The 19,316-nt window shown below is 38.5% G+C and overlaps 1 protein-coding gene across 1 annotated transcript; it reads left to right on the forward strand.

The window, feature by feature from the left end:
* The first annotated feature begins 1,504 nt into the window (after positions 1-1,504).
* On the forward strand, positions 1,505-19,096 carry LOC144600520 (interleukin-8-like). Its single transcript, XM_078412189.1, has 4 exons — positions 1,505-1,624; positions 10,368-10,503; positions 13,619-13,722; positions 17,150-19,096. Exons 1-3 carry the CDS (start codon positions 1,561-1,563, stop codon positions 13,707-13,709), a joined length of 291 nt encoding a protein of 96 aa, XP_078268315.1. The 5' UTR covers positions 1,505-1,560; the 3' UTR covers positions 13,710-13,722; positions 17,150-19,096.
* The last annotated feature ends 220 nt before the right edge of the window (positions 19,097-19,316 follow it).

Raw genomic sequence — 19,316 nt, forward strand, 5'->3', positions numbered from 1 at the left:
AAATTTTATTAGTTGTATGTTTAGTGTTATAGCCATGAATATCTGAATTTGATCTAATATTCTCAGCAAGTGGTTCTATAATAAGGGCAAATAGAAGCCCCTAAATAAATGAAATTTGGATGACAGCATTTGATTAGTTAATATTCTAGCTGTTGGGGATGTATATAAAAGTTTCACCCATGAACAAAAATTTTCACCTAATTGAAATGTTTCCATCACTGAGAAAAGATAGGGCCATTCTACTTGATCAAATGCTTTTTCAGCATCTAGCGAGATGATTGCTAAATCTTCGTTTAATAGTCTATTTGAATATATTATATTGAACAAGCGTCTCAAATTGAAAAATGAATATCGTTTAGCTATAAAGCCTGATTGATCGGGATGTATCAATTTATCTATAACTAGACTTAATCTATGAGCTAAGATTTTCGCTAATATCTTCTGATCAGTATTTAAAAGAGCTATCGCTCTATACGAACCAGGGTCTTCCGAATCCTTATCTTTTTTAGGAATAAGTATTATTGTTGATTCGGTCAGAGTTTGTGGTAATCTCTTTTGTTTAAAGGCGTGACTATATACAGTTTGCAAACGTGGAGAGATCAAATCACTAATTTTTTAATAAAATTCATTATTTAAGCCGTCAGGGCCAGGAGTCTCCCCATTTTTCATGGATTTAATGGTCTCTTCAACGTCTTTCATAGTTATTTCTGCGCCGAGTGAATTTCTGTCACTCACATTTAAACCAGGAAGGTTACATTCCTGCAAAAAGTTTTGCATCTGCGCAGAGCTATCTGTTATTTTTGATGAATATAATGATCTCGCTGAACACCTTCGCTCAGTCTGCCTGAACCTACCTAATCTTCCGGTTGCTAAACACTTGAATTTTCCTTTTCATTCCCACCCAGACCTTTCTGTCCTCAGTCTCCTCCATTGTCAGATTGAGGCTAAATGCAAATTGGAGGAACAGCATCTCATATTTTGCTTGGGCAGCTTAAAGACCAATGGTATGAATATTGATTTCTCTAACTTCAAGTAACTCCGGCATTCCCTCTCACTTTATTCCTCCCCCATCCATGTTGCACCAGATTCTTGTTTTCACTTAAACAAACAGCTAACAATGGCCTGTTTCCTTTATCTTCGTTACTTTTTTGCATATCTTTCATTCATTGTTCTTTATCTCTCTTCATCATCGTCTCTATCTCTTGTTTCCCTTATCCCTAACCAGTCTGAAGAAGGGTCTCGACCCAAAATGTCACCCATTCCTTCTCTACAGAGATGGTGGCTGACCCGCTGAGTTATTCCAGCTTTTTGTGTCTATCTTCGGTTTAAACCAGCATCCTACACACTTGTAAATTTAGTTCCCAGATTGCCTGGAACACAAAGATATTTTGATCCAAATTCTAGTGTTTCTTATCACAGGCTTTAAGATTACACCATTTCCTGTTTTCACGTCAAGAATTTTCAACTATAATTTCAACTGTAATTTCAACTGAAGAGCAAAGACTGCACAGCAGAGCAACAGTGAACATTTATAAAAAGAATTTGCGCAGTTAAAGCAAGATGAATAGCAAAGTAACTTTCACCATCCTTGCCCTCTTTGTACTTTATTCGCCATCTGCACAAGGTAAGAAATATTCAGAGTAACATCTTTATCTTCATGTAACTTTAAAAAATGCTGCACGTCTAATCAGCTCCAGGCAAGGTTGTTTTTCCTGTTTGGCAATGGAACCTGGCAGTAAGATCGTGTTTTATATGGACGTGTATGTGCATGCTAGGTCAATATGAGGTATTCTGCTCTGGTTTTATTAATCAATAGAAGATTAATGCATAATTCATTCAACAGAAACTTATCATTCCAAGGCGACAATATCCGTATTTTTAGAGATTATCCTGCTGAGGTGGTTAAGAAAAGAGCACTTTTTAATGAGACAAGATCAATTCTGAGGAAGATCCCATCGCTCAGATTCGGAATGTTGTACCCGGCCAAACTGCGAGTCACCTACAAGCAGACAGAAACTTTTTATACTGATCACAATAAAGCATTCGAATTCGCCCGAGAGATTGAAAACTCGCTGAAGGGATGAATACCACTCCACGGCTGTAATCACTGGCAGAGAACTGATTGGGTTATAAGGCGTTATAATTTAAAGTTCCAAGACCAGTGAATAAGCTATATGACTATTAATCTTTATTAACTACTATTAATAAAAAATATTATTAATCACTACCAATAAGAAGTTCAAGTAACACTTGACTCATGTAAATTTTACTTTTAACATTTAACTAATACACCCTAGGGGGGAAAACTGGCCTATTTTGGATTAAATTTCTTTGGGCCTGTCCTGTTTATTTCCCCTTGCTTCTAAAAATATATATATATTTAAAACCGGAAAAAAAAAAAAAATAACTGTGTTAAAAAACGGAGCTAGTATTAATTTTTTTTTACATCTCACGGAAGTCCTTAGATTTTTTGCCACCTTAGGTTGGCTAACACTAACTGCACTAATTGTAGTTGTAGTTTTAGTTGTCTCTTCTTTTTTCCTGCACTCTTTTAACTTTTTATATATTGATTTTTTTTTTAGATTTAACTTTTATTATTATGTCATTTTTCAGAAATTATATACTTTTGGGAGATATTTCCGGGAGGCACTCTACGCTGTACAAAAGATCATCCACCCCTCATTCAAGAAAAATGTTGTAGTCCGGGTGCCAGACCATTTGCTTTATTATAGACCATTTATCGGTTAAGATGCAAGATTCTATTAGGAAAACAGGGGTTAAAGGTATTACATTTTGTAGTTGGAATGTCAAGGGTGTTAATGAACCAATTAAAAGAGGTAAAGTACTTTCAAATTTAAAATCTATTGATGCAGACATAATGTTCCTTCAGGAAACTCATCTAAAAAATGTAGCACATAATAGACTGAAAGGCAAATGGATTGATAAAGTATTTCACTCATCGTTTCCCTTTAAATCAAGAGGTGTTGCTATTTTAATTCGTAAGGGTATACCATTTATAAATACTTCCTCTATAGTCGACACTGAAGGTAGATATGTTATATTAGTGGGAGAACTATATTCTACAAAATTGATATTGGTGAATGTCTACGCACCAAATTTTGATAATCCGTTATTTAAAAAAAAAATATTTAATACCATTCCAGAATTTGGACAATATAACTTGATAATTGGAGGAGATTTAAATTGTACATTAGATCCTTATTTGGATAGATCTTCAACTCAAAGGAAAACAAAATCCAAGTCGTGTGAATTATTAAACTCTTATATAAATAATGCAAATATAAAAGATGTTTGGAGGATTGATAATCCTTCAGGCCGAGAGTATTCATTTTATTCACCTGTGCATAAAACTTATTCAAGAATTGATTATTTCTTGGTGGACTCCAAACTTATTCCTTATACGTATAATTCAAAATATCATAATATTATTATATCCGATCATGCCCCTTTAACATTTAGGGTAAAACTCCAAGGAGTAACGGGGAAACAGACTAATTGGAGATTTAATCCGCAAATCTTAAATGAAAAAGCATGTTATGACTATCTTAAATCGCAATTTGAGATTTTTTTTAACGCAAATGACCTTCCTGAAACACCTGCGTCCCTGCTTTGGGAAACATTTAAAGCGTTTGTGAGAGGATGTATTATTGCTTTTCAAGCGTCTCAAAACAAGAAGAACCGAGCTGAACAGAATGACTTGGAAAGTCAGATAAGACAGTTAGACATAACAAATGCCATCGCTCCCTCTATTGAAATACATAATAAAATTGCAGTGCTCAAATATAAGTTAAATTATATCCTTTCAGCTCATATTTTAAGGCTTTTTCAATATACTAAACAAAATCATTTTGAATTTGGAGATAAACCACAGAAATTGCTAGCACGTCAACTCCGTAAATTAGAAGATGATTCTACAATTCATAAAATTAGATCAGAAAATGGAGATTTGCTTAAACTACCTAAGGATATTAATCAGAGATTTTTGCAATTTTATCAGTCATTATATTCATCAAAAATAACAGATACTTCTGCGCAGATGCAAAAGTTTTTGCAGGAATGTAACCTTCCTGGTTTGAATGTGAGTGATAGAAATTTACTGGGCGCAGAAATAACTATGAAAGACGTTGAAGAGACTATTAAATCCATGAAAAATGGGAAGACTCCTGGCCCTGATGGCTTAAATAATGAATTTTATAAAAAATTCAGTGGTTTGATCTCTCCACGTTTGCAAACTGTATATAGTCACGCCTTTAAACAACAGAGATTGCCACAAACTCTGACTGAATCAACAATAATCCTCATTCCTAAAAAAGATAAGGATTCTGAAGACCCTGGTTCGTATAGGGCGATAGCTCTTTTAAATACTGATCAGAAGATATTAGCGAAAATCTTAGCTCAGAGATTAAGTCTAGTTATAGACAAATTGATACACCCCGATCAATCAGGCTTTATAGCCAAACGATATTCATTTTTCAACTTGAGACGCTTGTTTAATATAATTTATTCAAATAGACTATTAAATGAAGATTTAGCAATCATCTCGCTAGATGCTGAAAAAGCATTTGATCAAGTAGAATGGCCCTATCTTTTCTCAGTGATGGAAAAATTTCAACTAGGTGAAAATTTTTGTGCATGGGTGAAACTTTTATATACATCCCCAACAGCTAGAATATTAACTAATCAAATGCTGTCATCTAAATTTCATTTAGCTAGGGGTTGTAGACAAGGATGTCCACTATCACCACTTTTATTTGCCCTTATTATAGAACCACTTGCTGAGAGTATTAGATCAAATTCAGATATTTATGGCTATAACACTAAACATACAACCAATAAAATTTCTTTATATGCGGATGATGTATTAATATATATTACAAAGCCAGAAATTAGCATTCCGAATTTATTAAATCTCATAACTCAATTTGGTTCATTTTCAGGTTATAGAATTAACTGGTATAAAAGTGAAATTATGCCAATAATGGAGCATAATCCGGCCATACTTCAACAATTTCCTTTCAAAATTGCCTATGAAAAGTTTAAATATCTTGGAATTTACGTGACTAGGAAATATACTTCTTTATTTAAATCAAATTTTCCTCCTTTACTTGCTAAATTACACAGAAATATCCAATTTTGGAAAACACTTGCTATATCATTAGTTGGTCGTAGTAATGCTATAAAGATGATCTTTCTTCCACAGCTACTATACTTATTTCACCTTCCAAAAAAGTTTTTTAAAAAAAATTGATTCAATTGTTACTAATTTTATTTGGGACTACAAGACTCATAGAATAAATAAAAGACACTTATGTAAGTCTAAAATTAATGGAGGAATTGCTTTACCTAACTTTTTATTTTATTATTGGGCGGTTAATATTAAAAATATAACCTGCTGGTTGGATGATTCTGATCAACAACCGGATTGGTTAAAGATGGAGAAAGAGGATTGTTTACCATTCGATATTGGTGCGATCCTCTTAGCTCCAATAAATTTAAATAAAAAAACATATGGAGGTAATCCCATTATACATAGTGTTATCCGTACCTGGAAACAATTAAAGCTTACGTTAAAATTGAGTAAATTATCTGTTTTCCTTCCTATTGCGAATAATCCTTCTTTTAAACCGTCTGTCTTAGATAGAGGCTTTGCTCAATGGAAAAGTTATGGAATCAAAAGGGTGGGAGATCTTTATCATAAGGGAACTTTTCTTTCGTTTCAGGAGTTACAGCAGAAGTACGGATTACATGTTAATAATTATTTTAGATATTTACAACTTAGAGATTATGTAAAATCACACATGCAAGAATATAAGTTTAGAGGTCCAGAAACACTTGATGTATGCCTGAATCGACATTATAACTCAAATAAATTAATATCTTTTATTTACAATATTCTCCTTGACATTGACATTCCGTCATCAGAATCTTATAGACGAGCATGGGAGGACGAATTGAATCAATTTATAATGCAAGATATATGGGATGAAAGTTTACAACATATACATCAATGTTCCTTGAATACTAGACATTCCTTAATACAATTTAAAATAATACATAGATTACATTATTTGAAGACGAAATTAAATAGGATTTTTCCTAGTATCTCTCCTATGTGTGATAAATGTCAATTTCAAGAAGCTAATTTAACTCATATTTTCGTAACTTGTATAAAAATGCAAAACTTCTGGTTGGAGATTTTTAAAATAGTTTCTAAAGTTATTAATAAAAAATTAGATATGGACCCAAAATTAATTATATTAGGATTATCAGAACATACTACAAATTTTACAGTAAGTCAGGTACATTTTCTTGATTACAGTCTAATAACTGCGAAAAAACTAATACTTAAATTTTGGAAAAAACCAATAACCCCCACAATTAAAATGTGGACTATGGAAATGACAGAGACCCTGCATTTGGAAAAAATAAGGTTTGCCTTAATCGACAAACCTGAGTTATTTTTAAAAATATGGTCTCCATTTATTGAATTTTTAGAAAAGTAAATGGGTTTGGCACAGGACTAAAATAAAAAATAAAAAATTTAAATAAAAAGTTGAAACTTGAGTTGGGGGTTGGATGTACAGCTGTGGTTTTTGTCTCCCGGATCTACTCCCGTTAATTTTTATTGTTAGATCCTTTTTTTTTTTTTTTATTTATTTATTTTTTTTTTTTTAACCCTCTTACTCTCTCTCCCCAAGTTTATAGTTTTATATTTTTATTTTTACTTTCTTTCTTCAAAAATTTAAAAATGGAAGCTATGTAAGAACTTTGTAACAAATGTGTTTTTTCTTATTTCGATTTGTACATATGCTTTTCAAAAAAAAAAAAAAATAAAAAAAAAAAAATCATTCTGGTTCTGACGAGAATATTAGAACAGATTCCGCTGGAGGGGGAAACCAGAACTGAATTATTTCCCGGTGTCTGTGACAAGAGCTGTTAAGGCAGAATGTTTGGGACCACATGTTGGAAGAGCAGCTGGAGGTGTGGGTGAGTTGGAACAGGCAAGAATTCCATGGTTTATTGGGGATGAAAGTGCTGAGACTTTTCTACAGAGGCTTCATTTCTTCTTGTCATCCTGATCCTTGCCGTCTACAAATCCAACCGGGACAATTACCACCCCATTGGTCTACTCTCAGTCATCAGGAAAGTGATAGAACAGATAATCGATAATGGTCACTCGGCTCCTGACCTCATTACAGCCTTGGTCCAACAATGCACAAAAGAGCCAACCTCCAGAGATGAGGTGTGAGTAACTGCCCATGATTGAGTATGGCATGAGGGAGCCCTGATTAATCTAGAATCAATGCGAACTGGAGAAAACCCCTCCACTGGTTGAAATCACACCAAGCACACTCCAAAGAGGTACAGGTTTGTTGGTTAATTGGCTTTGGTAAAAATTGTGGAAGATAATGCATAGGATAGAGCAAATATATGGGGTGATTGCTGGTCGGCACAAACTTGGTGGGCCAAAGGGACTGTTCCCACGCTATATCTCTAAAGTCTAAAATCTAAAGGACAGCTTTGCATGAGTTCCTCAGGATACACAGCTGCTGACATCTTCAGCAAATCTGACATCTGCTGACATCTTCAGCAAATCTACAACAGCTTCGTTAATAACCTTCCTTCATTTACACTGTCATAGAATAGTCACACAGCTTGGAAACAGGTCCTTTGGTCAACTTGTCTATGCCAACTAACTTGGCATTCTGGACTAGTCACATTTGCCCACATTTGGTCCATGTCCCTCTAAACTCTTACGATCCATATATCTGTCCAAATGTCTTTTAAAAGTTGTTATTGTATTCTATTCTATAGCTTTCTTTGATAGAATGTTCCAGATACGAACTAACCTCTGAGTGAAATGTTGCCCCTGAGGTTCAACTTAAATCTCTCTCCACTCACATTATGCTGTGCCTGTGCAGTTTCCTCTACCCTGGAGAAAGTCTATGAGCGTTCACTTTATTTATGCTTCTGCCCATGATTCTGTCAATGATCTTACTTCGATTGTAAGGTCAGAAATGGGGATGTTTGCTGATGATCATAAGTGATAGGAGCAGAATTAGGCCATTTGGCCCATCAAGTCTACTCTGCCATCCAATCATGGCTGATCTATCTCTCCCTCCTAACCCCATTCTCCTGCCTTCTCCCCATAACCCCTAACTGATTACACAGAATGCAGCACCTTTCGCGTCTTCTTATTCTGTAAATTCTTGATTAGAATGGGTGTCAAGGAGAAGGCAGGAAAATGGGATTAGGTGGTAGAAATCAGCCATGATTGAATGACAGAGTAGACTCGATGGGCCGAATGGCCTAATTCTACTCCTATAACTTGTGAATAATGAAACAGTCCACATTCAAATGCACCACTTATGGATCCTTGGGTTATTCTTTAACCCAGACCTGCAATTAGCACAATGGTGTATTTGAGATAACAGTGACGTCACATTCTGCTGAGCCAGTATGAGCATGCAGGCATAATGCTGCAGTAATGCATTATCAAGACTTGAGGAAGCAGATAGAGACATTGGGAGTGCAGTCTTCACCCTACAGATAGTACACAATAACTTTCCTGTAACAGAGGCAGAAATAGTGCAATTGATGAAGAAGCTCCCAGCTTAAGTGACAGATCTTATGCAGACACATGTTTGGATGAGTCTTTCTGATTATAGATATGACTGTGTTCATATATCAGGGCTGCATCCTTTGAGTCTACAGAAATAGTTATACCAAAGAACTGGAACCAAAATAATGGAGTAACTTCACTTGAGCATTTGACCAACGTTAATATGAAAGCAGTGGCTGAAGGTTTTGCACATTTGCTTGGCAGAGACTGACACACAGATCGCATCCCTGAGAGCACCAGGCAGTGCACACACAGAGACGACAGTGGTGCAGGTGTGGTAACTTCCCCGTGTTACTTTGCATGTTACCTTACTTTTACATGAGGATCACGTTCATTGCACCTGCAGTTCGACAAAACCACATTGCAAAGAATATAATTTCCCACAAATCAAAAAAATAAAACAGTAGAAATACTCACCCGGTCAGGCAGCATCTCTGGGATGGGAAATGGTCCACTATTCAGGTTGCAGACCCTTCATCGGACATGATAGAGATGGATGTAAAAGGGGGTGGAGGGTGGGGTTGACAACTAGGGAACACTGACAGGTACTGTAAGAGTTGTGTCCAGCAAAGTCACATGGATAGAACTCAGGAATAGAAACGGTACAATTGCTGTGATGGGATTGTACTATGGGCCTCCTAATAACTAGCATGAGATAGAGGAAAGGATAGGTAGGAAGATTTGGAAATATATAAACGCAACAGGGTAGTGATCATGTGTGATTTTGTCTTCCCCAATATTGACTTCCTCAAGGACTTCCGAAGGGCCAAGGGTCAAAGATGGGGCAGAATTTATTAGGGGCATCCAGGAGGGTTCCTCATGACTCTATGCAGTTGGCCCTTCTTGGGCGGGGGCCATTCTAGACCTTGTACTGGGAAATATACCTGCCAGATGGTTTCAATCAAGCAGTTTATAGAGAACAGTGACCACAATTCCATAGGTTTTAAGATAGTTCTGGACAAGCATAATATTGGTCCTCAGATGAAAGTGCGAAATTGGGGGGAGGGCGAATTACAACAGCATCAGTCAGGAACTGGGGAAAGTAAATTGGGAGCTGCCAACTGGTGTCAGGATGTTCTGAGTACCGCCGTGACAGTCTCCTGATTAGCAGCGCAACCCCTCCACTTCCCTCCCCGCCCTCTCTATCATGTGTGAAATATTGAAACCCTGGAACATTCAGCTGATGATGAAATATCTTGGTCGGTGGAAGAATGAAGAATGAAGGCGATCTTATTGAAATATGTATGGTCCTGAGGGAGGCGTTACAAGTAGATGTTGAAATGTTTTGGTGGTCCGCAGAGTCCTGACCAAGGGAACAGAGTTACCAGATAGACACAAAAAGCTGGAGTAACTCAGTGGGACAAGCAGCATCTCTGGAGAGAAGGAATGGGTTATGTTTCGGGTCGAGACCCTTCTTCACCTTTAGTTACCAGATAAATGGATGGACATTTAAAACCAAATTTCTTATTGCAGAGGGTAATGAATCTCTGGAGCTTTCTATCCCCAGAAGGTTATGGAGTTAGATCATTGGGATTATTTAAAGATGAGATAGATAATGTTTTGAAGATCAGCATATTCAGGTGATGGGAAACTGGCAGAACAGGCTGATCGACAAGTTGTTAATTGCTGGTTAGATTTTTTCCTATTCCTGTTTCTGATAATCAGAAAACTGCACAATATACTGACTACAATGATTAAAGTTTCGTAATTCCTTTTTTTACAGGCATACCTGTCACAGTGGAGACAGGAAACCCTCGTTGCCAGTGTACCAACTATGTCGACAATAAGATCCCTCTGAAACAAATGACAGATATTGACCTTTTTCCAAGTGGACCTCACTGTCCACGTTTAGAAATCATGTAAGTCATATTGCTAAACTACTTTTCATAAATTACTACATTTACCTTTGTTCATGGATACTGGAGGGGGCTAGGGTTCAATGAGTTTGGTTACTGGGTGAGAATAAGGCCATGAGGAATAGGAGTAGAATTAGGCCATTTGGCCCATCAAGTCTACTCTGCCATTCAATCACGGCTGATCTATCTCTCCCACCTAAACCCATTCTCCTGCTCCCCATAACTTCTGACACTTGTACTAATCAAGAAATCAGAGAAGGATCCAGATAAATTAAGCTGGAGGCTCTTGGTGATGTTGACCAGAGTTGTAAGTATGAAGTGAGCATCAATTTGTGCGTGGGGACCAAGAATATAAATTTTCTTAAGGTTAATTCGAGGCAGGAGCTGGGAAGAGTTTGAAGAGGGGTCCCATCTTGAAACATCACCTATCCTTTCACTCCATAGATGCTGCCTGACCCCCTTTGAGTTCCTCCGGCACTTGGCGATCTGTTGGGCCGAATAATATGATTAGTATAGAGATGGAGGACCTCAAATTATTGTTGCTGTAATACAATGTGAAATGCAGCCAATATCTTTCCCCATTGATAATAGAGCAAAATACTGCAAATTCTTGGAGTCTAAAGTCTAAAACTAAAAACAAACAAAAGAAAGCGGGCAAAAGAAAAACTACAAGGATCATCTGGATATGTAGAAATGTGTTTCGCTATTTATTTTCAGAACCCGGAAATCACGAGTCTATCCCTAATTGTCCTGCGAATCTGGTGGTGAACTGCCATCTTAAACCTTTGCAGTTTCTCAGATGCTGTTGGCAGGGAGCTCCCAGATTTAGGCTCAACAATAAGGAAGAACCATCAATATATTTCCATATATTGCAAGCATATTGAATCTGCAAGCGGTGGTGTTCCCACTGGGATTATGTCCTTTAATCTCTTGATGGTGGAGGGTGCAAACTTGGGAGGGGTTGTCAGATAGCCATGGCAAATAATTGTGGGGGATTTTGTAAGTTTAGTTTAGTTGAGTTTAGAGATACAGCACGGAAAGAGACCTTTCGGCCCACAGAGTCCACACCGACCAGTGATCCCTGCACATTAACAATATCTTACACACACTAGGGACAATTTACACATACACCGAGCAAATTAACCTACAAACCTGTGGGGGGAAACCGAAGATCTCGGAGGAAACCCATGTGGTCACGAGGAGAACGTCCAAACTCCATACAGACAGTACCTATAGTTGGGATCGAACCCGGGTCTCTGGCACTGCAAGTACTGTAAGGCAGCAACTCTACCGCTGCGCCACCGTGGCCGACCACATAAGTGGTCAAAGCTGCAATTGCCGAGTTCGAGTGGTGGGGGGAATTGATTTTTCGGGTGGTTGATGTGGTGCAAATCGATCATATTCATATTATTATAGAATCATAGAGAGCACAGAAACAGGCCTTTCACAGATTTTTACACTAATCCTACCTGCATCTATTTTATTATCTAGAAACAAGGAACTGCAGACGCTGGTTTAGAAAAAAAAGACTCAAAGTGCTCGGGTAACTCAGCAGGTCAGGCAACATCTCTGGAGAACATGGACGAGTGACATCTGAATAAGGGTCCTGATTTGAAATGTCACCTATCCTTGGTCTCCAGGGATTCTGCCAGACCTGTTGAGTTACTCCAGCACTTTGTGGATTTTTCTGTTTTATTATCTCTGCCTATCTCTCCCAAGATTTTACACTTATATGAACTATTGAGACAATTTACACTGGCCTATTAACCTGCATATTTTTGTGATGTGTGAGGAAACCGGGTCCCCAAAAGAAACAGACAAGGTCAAGTTTGAATTTAGGTCTCTAGAACTGGGTGACAGCTGTTCCCACAATTGCATCACAGCACTTATTTCCAAACTCTTCATGACGGAGAAGGAAGCAATCAGCCCATTGACTCTACGCCTAGTCTTAAAGAAATCCCATGTAATTACCTGTAACCTACTCCGACTCATTTGTTCATCAATTATCGTCTGACTATCCTACCTACACCCATCCTATCAATAAGTAATGTACAACAGTTAATTAGCGATCAATCAGCATGTGGGAAGTTTCTGTTTCTGTTTTCTACTGTACAACTGCCAACAGCTGGGCTATCTCGTGCAGGTTTCGCTCGCGTGGGTACTGGTTGCAAAAAGGTTATTTAGATTTTTATGTGGGCAAGTTTGGTGAGATGATCCATGTCCAAGTTGTCGAGCTGTGACTTGAAGTGGGAGGAAACTGGAGCCTGTGCTCATAACGAGGAGAATGCACTGTCCAGCATTAAGCCTGCGTCGTGTGTATGGGAAGGAACAGCAGATGCCGGTTTAAACCAAAGATAGACACAAAATGCTGGAGTAACTCAGAGGGACAGGCAGCATCTCTGGAGAGAAGGAATGGGTGGTGTTTCGGGTTGAGACCCTTCTCTCGTTTCGCTTTTCCCAGACTAGTCTGAAGAAGGGTCTTGACCCGAAACGTCACCCGTTAAACCTGGGTCACTGGAGCTTCTAGGCAGCAGTTCTAACCACTGTACAAAATGGCGGCAGAGTGTGGCCTTTCGTTGTCTGCTGGTTCCAGAAGATAATCTACCATCATCTGGTACATTTGCTTCAATATTAATACTGATGTGTGGCTGCTTTGCTCTGGATAGTGTCAAGCTTCTTGGGGAACTATTGGTGCTGTACTCATCCATGTAAGCAGAAAGTCTTGCCTCACAATTCTGATTTGTGCCTTTGAGACGGTAGAAAGATCTTGACTTAGGATATCCAGCTTCTAATCTGCCCTTGTTGCCATACTCCAAAGACGTACAGGTATGTAGGTTCATTTGACTGGGTAAATGTAAAAATTGTCCCTAATGTGTGTAGGATAGTGTTAATGTGCAGGGATCGCTGGGCGGCGCGGACTTGGTGGGCCGAAAAGGCCTGTTTCCGCGCTGTATCTGAAATATGAAAATATAATATGAAAAAATATTTACATGGCTTATCCAGAAGAGACTGATTTAGTTTTTTTTAGAGATATCTAGGTCTTGCTGCATACAGGTGCAGACTACATCATTCCATGAGGACTTACTCAACTTTGACATAATTTTATATTTCTTTCCAGAGCCACACTCCAAGGTGACAAGATGGTTTGTCTGAAGCCCGCAGCCCTCTGGGTGAAGAGAATTATTGATAAAATTTTGAAAAATAATTGAAGTAATTTTCTGAGTAAGTTTCCATTTTTATATCTGATGAAAACTATAAGGAAACTCTTTCATTTGGGTGCATTGGACTTTTTTTTCATGGGATGAATAGTTTATCTGTTTGAGCCATTTTTGCTCAAATGTAGGATCCCTATGCAGTGCATTCAGAAAGTATTCAAACCCCTTCACTTTTTCCACATTTTGTTACGTTACAGCCTTATTTTAAAATGGATTAAATTCTTTTTTTTTAATCATCAATCTATACACAATACCCCATAATAAAAAAGCAAAAACAGGTGTTTAGAAATTTTTGCAAAGTAATTAAAAAGAAATAACTGAAATATCACATTTACATAAGTATTTAGAGCCTTTACTCAGTACTTTGTTGAGGCACCTTTGGCAGTGATTATAGGGTCTTCTTGGGTATGATGCTACACGCTTGGCCCACCTGTATTTGGGAATTTCTTCCATTCTTCTCTGCAGATCCTCTCTAGCCCTGTCAGGTTGGATGGGGAGCGTCGATGCACAGCTATTTTCAGGTCCCTCCAGAGATGTTCGATCGGGTTCAAGTCCGGGCTCTGGCAGGGCCACTCAAGGACATTCACAGACTTGTCACAAAGCCACTCCTGCATTGTCTTGGCTGTGTGCTTAGGGTCGTTGTCCTATTGGAAGGTGAACCTCTGCCCCAGTCTGTCCAGAATGCTCTGGAACAGGTTTTCATCAAGGATCTCTCTGTACTTTGCTCCGTTCATCTTTCCCTCGATCCTGACTAGTCTCCCAGTTCTTGCCGCTGAAAAACATCCCCACAGCATGATGCTGCCACCACCATGCTTCACCGTAGATATGGTATTGGCCAGGTGATGAGCCGTGATGCTTCGCATTCAGGCCAAAGAGTTCGATCTTGGTTTCATCAGACCAGAGAATCCTGTTTCTCACGGTCTGAGAGTCCTTTAGGTGCCTTTTGGCAAACTCCAAGCGGGCTGTCATGTGCCTTTTACTGAGGAGTGGCTTCCGTCTGGTCACTCTACCATAAAAGCCTGATTGGTGGAGTGCTGCAGATATAGTTGTCCTGGAAGGTTCTCCCATCCTAAGCTCAATTTTGAGTGTCATAGCAAAGGGTCTGAATACTTATGTAAATGTGATATTTCAGTTATTTCTTTTTAATAACTGCAAACAATTCTAAACACCTGTTTTCACTTCTTCATTTTGGGGTATTATGAGTAGATTGATGATTAAAAAAAATAATTTAATCCATTTTAAAATAAGGCTGTAACATAACAAAATGTGGAAAAAGTGAAGGGGTCTGAATACTTTCTGAATGCACTGTACATTCCAGTTATTTTGATATTAAATATAGTTATTCTGTAAGCTTTAATATTGTTTTTATAATTGATTTCTAAGCTTTAAGATCTAAATCTTTCTGCAGCACCACAGTCCCAAGCTTCTTACCACTTAGTAAATTGACTAATTTATCACTCAGTAAATTCAACAATCTTTCTTTCTATTGTCCAAATAGACATCCCAACATCCCTCCTCTCCACCCCTCTCCCCCCACCCCCAGTCTACCCCCTTCCTCCCCATCTCCCATCCCCTCCCAGCCACCAAGGCCATAGGCTCACCCCTGCTGGCTCCAACACTCTCCCCTTCATTAACTCTCCTTGATCCTACTAGTCTCTCGGCTGCGTCCACACCGGGACCCTTATCACCGACCCCACTAGGTCCTGATGCCCTTCCTCCTTTATTCTCCACATACATTGAAGACTACATCAGGGCAGCCTCCTGCACCTCTGCAGATCTCGTTAATTTCATTAACTTTACTACGAACATTCACCATGCCCTTACTTGGACTATCTCTGTCACCTTTCTCCCCTTTCTCAATCCCTCTGCCTCCATCACAGGGGACAGATATAGGGGACTCCTGTAGTAACTTTGACTGCATCTTCCCCACCATGCCTCTTGCAAGGGTGCTGCCATCCCTTACTTTCAATTTCTCCGTCTCTGCCACATCTGCACTGAAAATAAGATTTTTTGTTTAAGGACATCTGAGATACCTTCTTTCTTCAGTTAACATGGTTTCATCCGTGCTGTTGTGGATGGATTCCTTACCTGTCTTCTCTGAGTCCCATAATTCTGCCTACAACCCCCTCCCTCGCTGCAGGGGTCACGGGTGGTCTACCCAGCCTTAGCTGTTGTGTTTCGTTCACCAATGCTACGCTTTCCCGCAGAATGGCCTGGGAAAGGCTACGCTTGCAGGCAATGTACGCAGCTGCAAGGTCAACTCTAGGCGATGGTGCGTTTGAATCTTGTTTGCGAGGGGCTATGGAATGCGGTGCTGCTAATTTAGCTGATAACTCCATTTCACATTTAGCTGAAATTGTCTGTTTAACCCTTAAACTACAACTTCCATCTAGGGACTGCAGCAGCCCGTCCGGGTGAGGCAGAGGTTCATGTGCACCTCTTCAAACCTCATCTATTGCATTTTGTGTTCATGACGTGGCAGCAGTGAGATCAAGTGTAGGCTAGGTGACTATTTTGCCAAACATTTGTGTACTGTCCACCAAGGCCTGCTGGATGTCCCAGTTGTTAATCATTTTAACTTCCCTTCCCATCCCACACCAACCTTTCTATCCTTGCCCATTCTTCATTGCCAGAGTAACGCCACATAGAAACTGAAAGAACAGCATTTCATATTTCACCTGGATAGCTCACAATCAAATGTATTGAACATTAAATTTGCCAACTTCAAATTATTTCCCCATTACCCTTGAATTATTTTCCATTCCTCTCACCCCGACTCTCCCCCCTCCCAAGTGTGCTCCCATTTCTACCACTCTCTCCCATCCCCGCATTCACCCTGCTCTGTTCCCATCCTTGACACATGTCACATCCCTGAGTCCTTCATTTCCCTTTTCCTGACACTCTTTCCCACTTCACGTCCCCTTCCATCCACATCCCTCCATCTAGCTTTACCTTTCACTTCTCTTCTCTCCTTATCTTACACCTTTTTGTCTCCTATTCATCTCTAGCCACTATCATTTACTCTACCCATCTGCCAGCCAAACCTCCCTCATCTGTATCCACCTATCACTTGCTAGGTTTTGTTCCACCCTCATCTCTCTTTTCCAGCTTCCTCCCCCCCCCCCCCCCCCCTCCCCCCATATTCTTCTCCCAGGCCAATTTGCAAGGAATTTAAACAACAAAGTAACCCAGTAAAATCTGAAACCTTCCTCAAGATGTTTAATTTCCAGAGGAACTGTTCTGGACTTTATTTTCCATGATCGTGCAATGAATGATGTCTTTTCATGAAATTCATCTGTGGACTATTTTATGATGGCCCTTAACTTGATTAAAATTAAAAAGGAAAGTGCACAACAGATTTAGCATTCTGAAATGTTTATTTGTTAATGCAATAATGTGAAAATTCTGAATATATTCATTCATGCTTTCCATAGTTCATGTGACATGTGAAGAAGATGGGAAAAATACATCATAGAGCAGCATGAAACAGAAAAGCACCCTCTCCAGTCCCTGGCACAACTGCTGAAGCTCATCTTAGCCTTTGCTCTGATTCATTTTTTTGTTGAGATTCAGCAAACAATATATTTTCATTAAAAGCTGGAACAACTCAGCAGCTCAGACAGCACTTCTGGAGAGAAGGAACAGATGACATTTCGGATCGAGATCCAAAACGCTACCAATTCCTTTTCTCCAGAGATGCTGTCAGACCCGCTGAGTTACTGCAGCTTTTTGTGTCTTTCTTCAGTTTAATCCAGCATCTGCAGTTCCTTCCTACGCAGTATATTTTCATTCTTCTTGTAGAATACTCACCTAAGTAGCTTCATCATGTATACTTAATTAAATTACATCCAGTGCATGATAATTAAACTATGAAAAATAAAAAAATTATAAACAACATAGCCAATTAGAATCGTAAAGTCACAGAGATGTATGGTTCAGTATTGGATCACCAGTCTGTATCACCTGATAATCAGCAATCCGATTTAATCTCACTTTCCTGCTCTTACTTACTTCAATATAGATATAATGAGGTACATTACCTCAAACATTCGAGACAGTGGATTCCAGATATTTATCACTCTGAGTGAAAAGATTTATTCTCCTGCCCTCAAATCCTGTAATTTCTTATTATTTTAAATCCATTGCCCCCTCATTAATAAACACTTGCTAACAGAAATATTTTTTCCTTTTTTTTTTTTTCATAGCTCGCCAACATTTTGTACTTCTCCAAATAAATCTTCCTTCAATCTCCTATATTCCAGACTCCCAGACTAGCCTCTAGCTGACATTTTCCAGTTGCAGCAAAATTAATGTAACTTCCTCAACAACTTCTTTAGCTCAACTGCAAACTTTCTGTTGTGAGGTGCCAGGACTAAATGCAGCACTCCTGCATTAAATGGTTCTAACACAACCTCCCAATCCTTTATATTTCACCTCAGTACTAAAAGGAGCTACATTAAGGACCTACAAGAGATCTTTGAGTATTGAATTCCAAGCCTCAGTATTTCTCAACATTCTGCCGTTGGCCTTTTATGTTCTTGAAACAGATGGATCACTGCACATGAATTTCATTTGTGACTCATCTGCTTACCAGTCCATTGACAGCTCCGTATAGTCTACATCTTTCTTCCTCATGATGAATGACAAAGTCAATTTTTATATCATTAAATTTCTTACAAAAGTAAGATTTCCTAGATTTGCTTCCAAGATGGTGCCCAACCCAAGCGATTATTTGGGTGCTAGCCACAGAATCAGAACTACAATCACATATTACACATTCTTAAATTTATACTCCTACAGCAACATATTTTTACTTTCGGACTTTACTGGCTTTACCTTGCACTAAATGTTTGATTGTATTCATGTATTGTCCTTCCACTGACTGGTTAGCACGCAACAAAACGTTTTCACTGTACCTCAGTACACGTGACAATAAACTAAACTGCACTGAACTCATAATCTAGTATTGAGCCCTATGGAACCATATTGGAAATCATCTTCCAATCACTAATTGACCCATTGACTATTGTTTACTTCCAAGCACTGAATCAATTTTGGATGCAGTTTCATGTTCTTTTAAACACCATTTTTACTTTTCTGACAAGTCTACCATCTTGTGAGGCTTTATGAGGCCTTGTTAAGTTGGTGTAGATAATATCAAAGTCACTATCTTCCTTATAACTCCTTATTACCTTCTCAAATTTACTGGTTTTATTTGCTGGTGTAAGCTATATACTCTCTGTGTTCAAAACCTGTATTACATAATGCCCTGAAGAAGCAAAAATATTTTACTTATCAAAATAAGTATTGCTTTATTCTTTTTTTAGATATTATGAATAGCTATTTCATTATTTGTTTTTAAATATAAGTCTATGCTGTACCCTATGCTGATATCTGATACCTATCTGCTGATAGCTTTGTTAAAACCAATAAAATGTTTTCTTTGCACTTAGAATTATTTTTATAAGGCAGACATAAATAGAAGGAGCAGGAATGGTTTTCATGCATTGATACCACAACGTTCAGAAACGTGGTTTGAGGGAAATGCACTTAATTGGAAAGTGACCAATGTCAATTTAATCCCCATGGTTAGAATATTGA

This window comes from Rhinoraja longicauda, chromosome 1, assembly GCF_053455715.1.
Source record: "Rhinoraja longicauda isolate Sanriku21f chromosome 1, sRhiLon1.1, whole genome shotgun sequence".
NCBI lineage: Eukaryota > Metazoa > Chordata > Chondrichthyes > Rajiformes > Arhynchobatidae > Rhinoraja > Rhinoraja longicauda.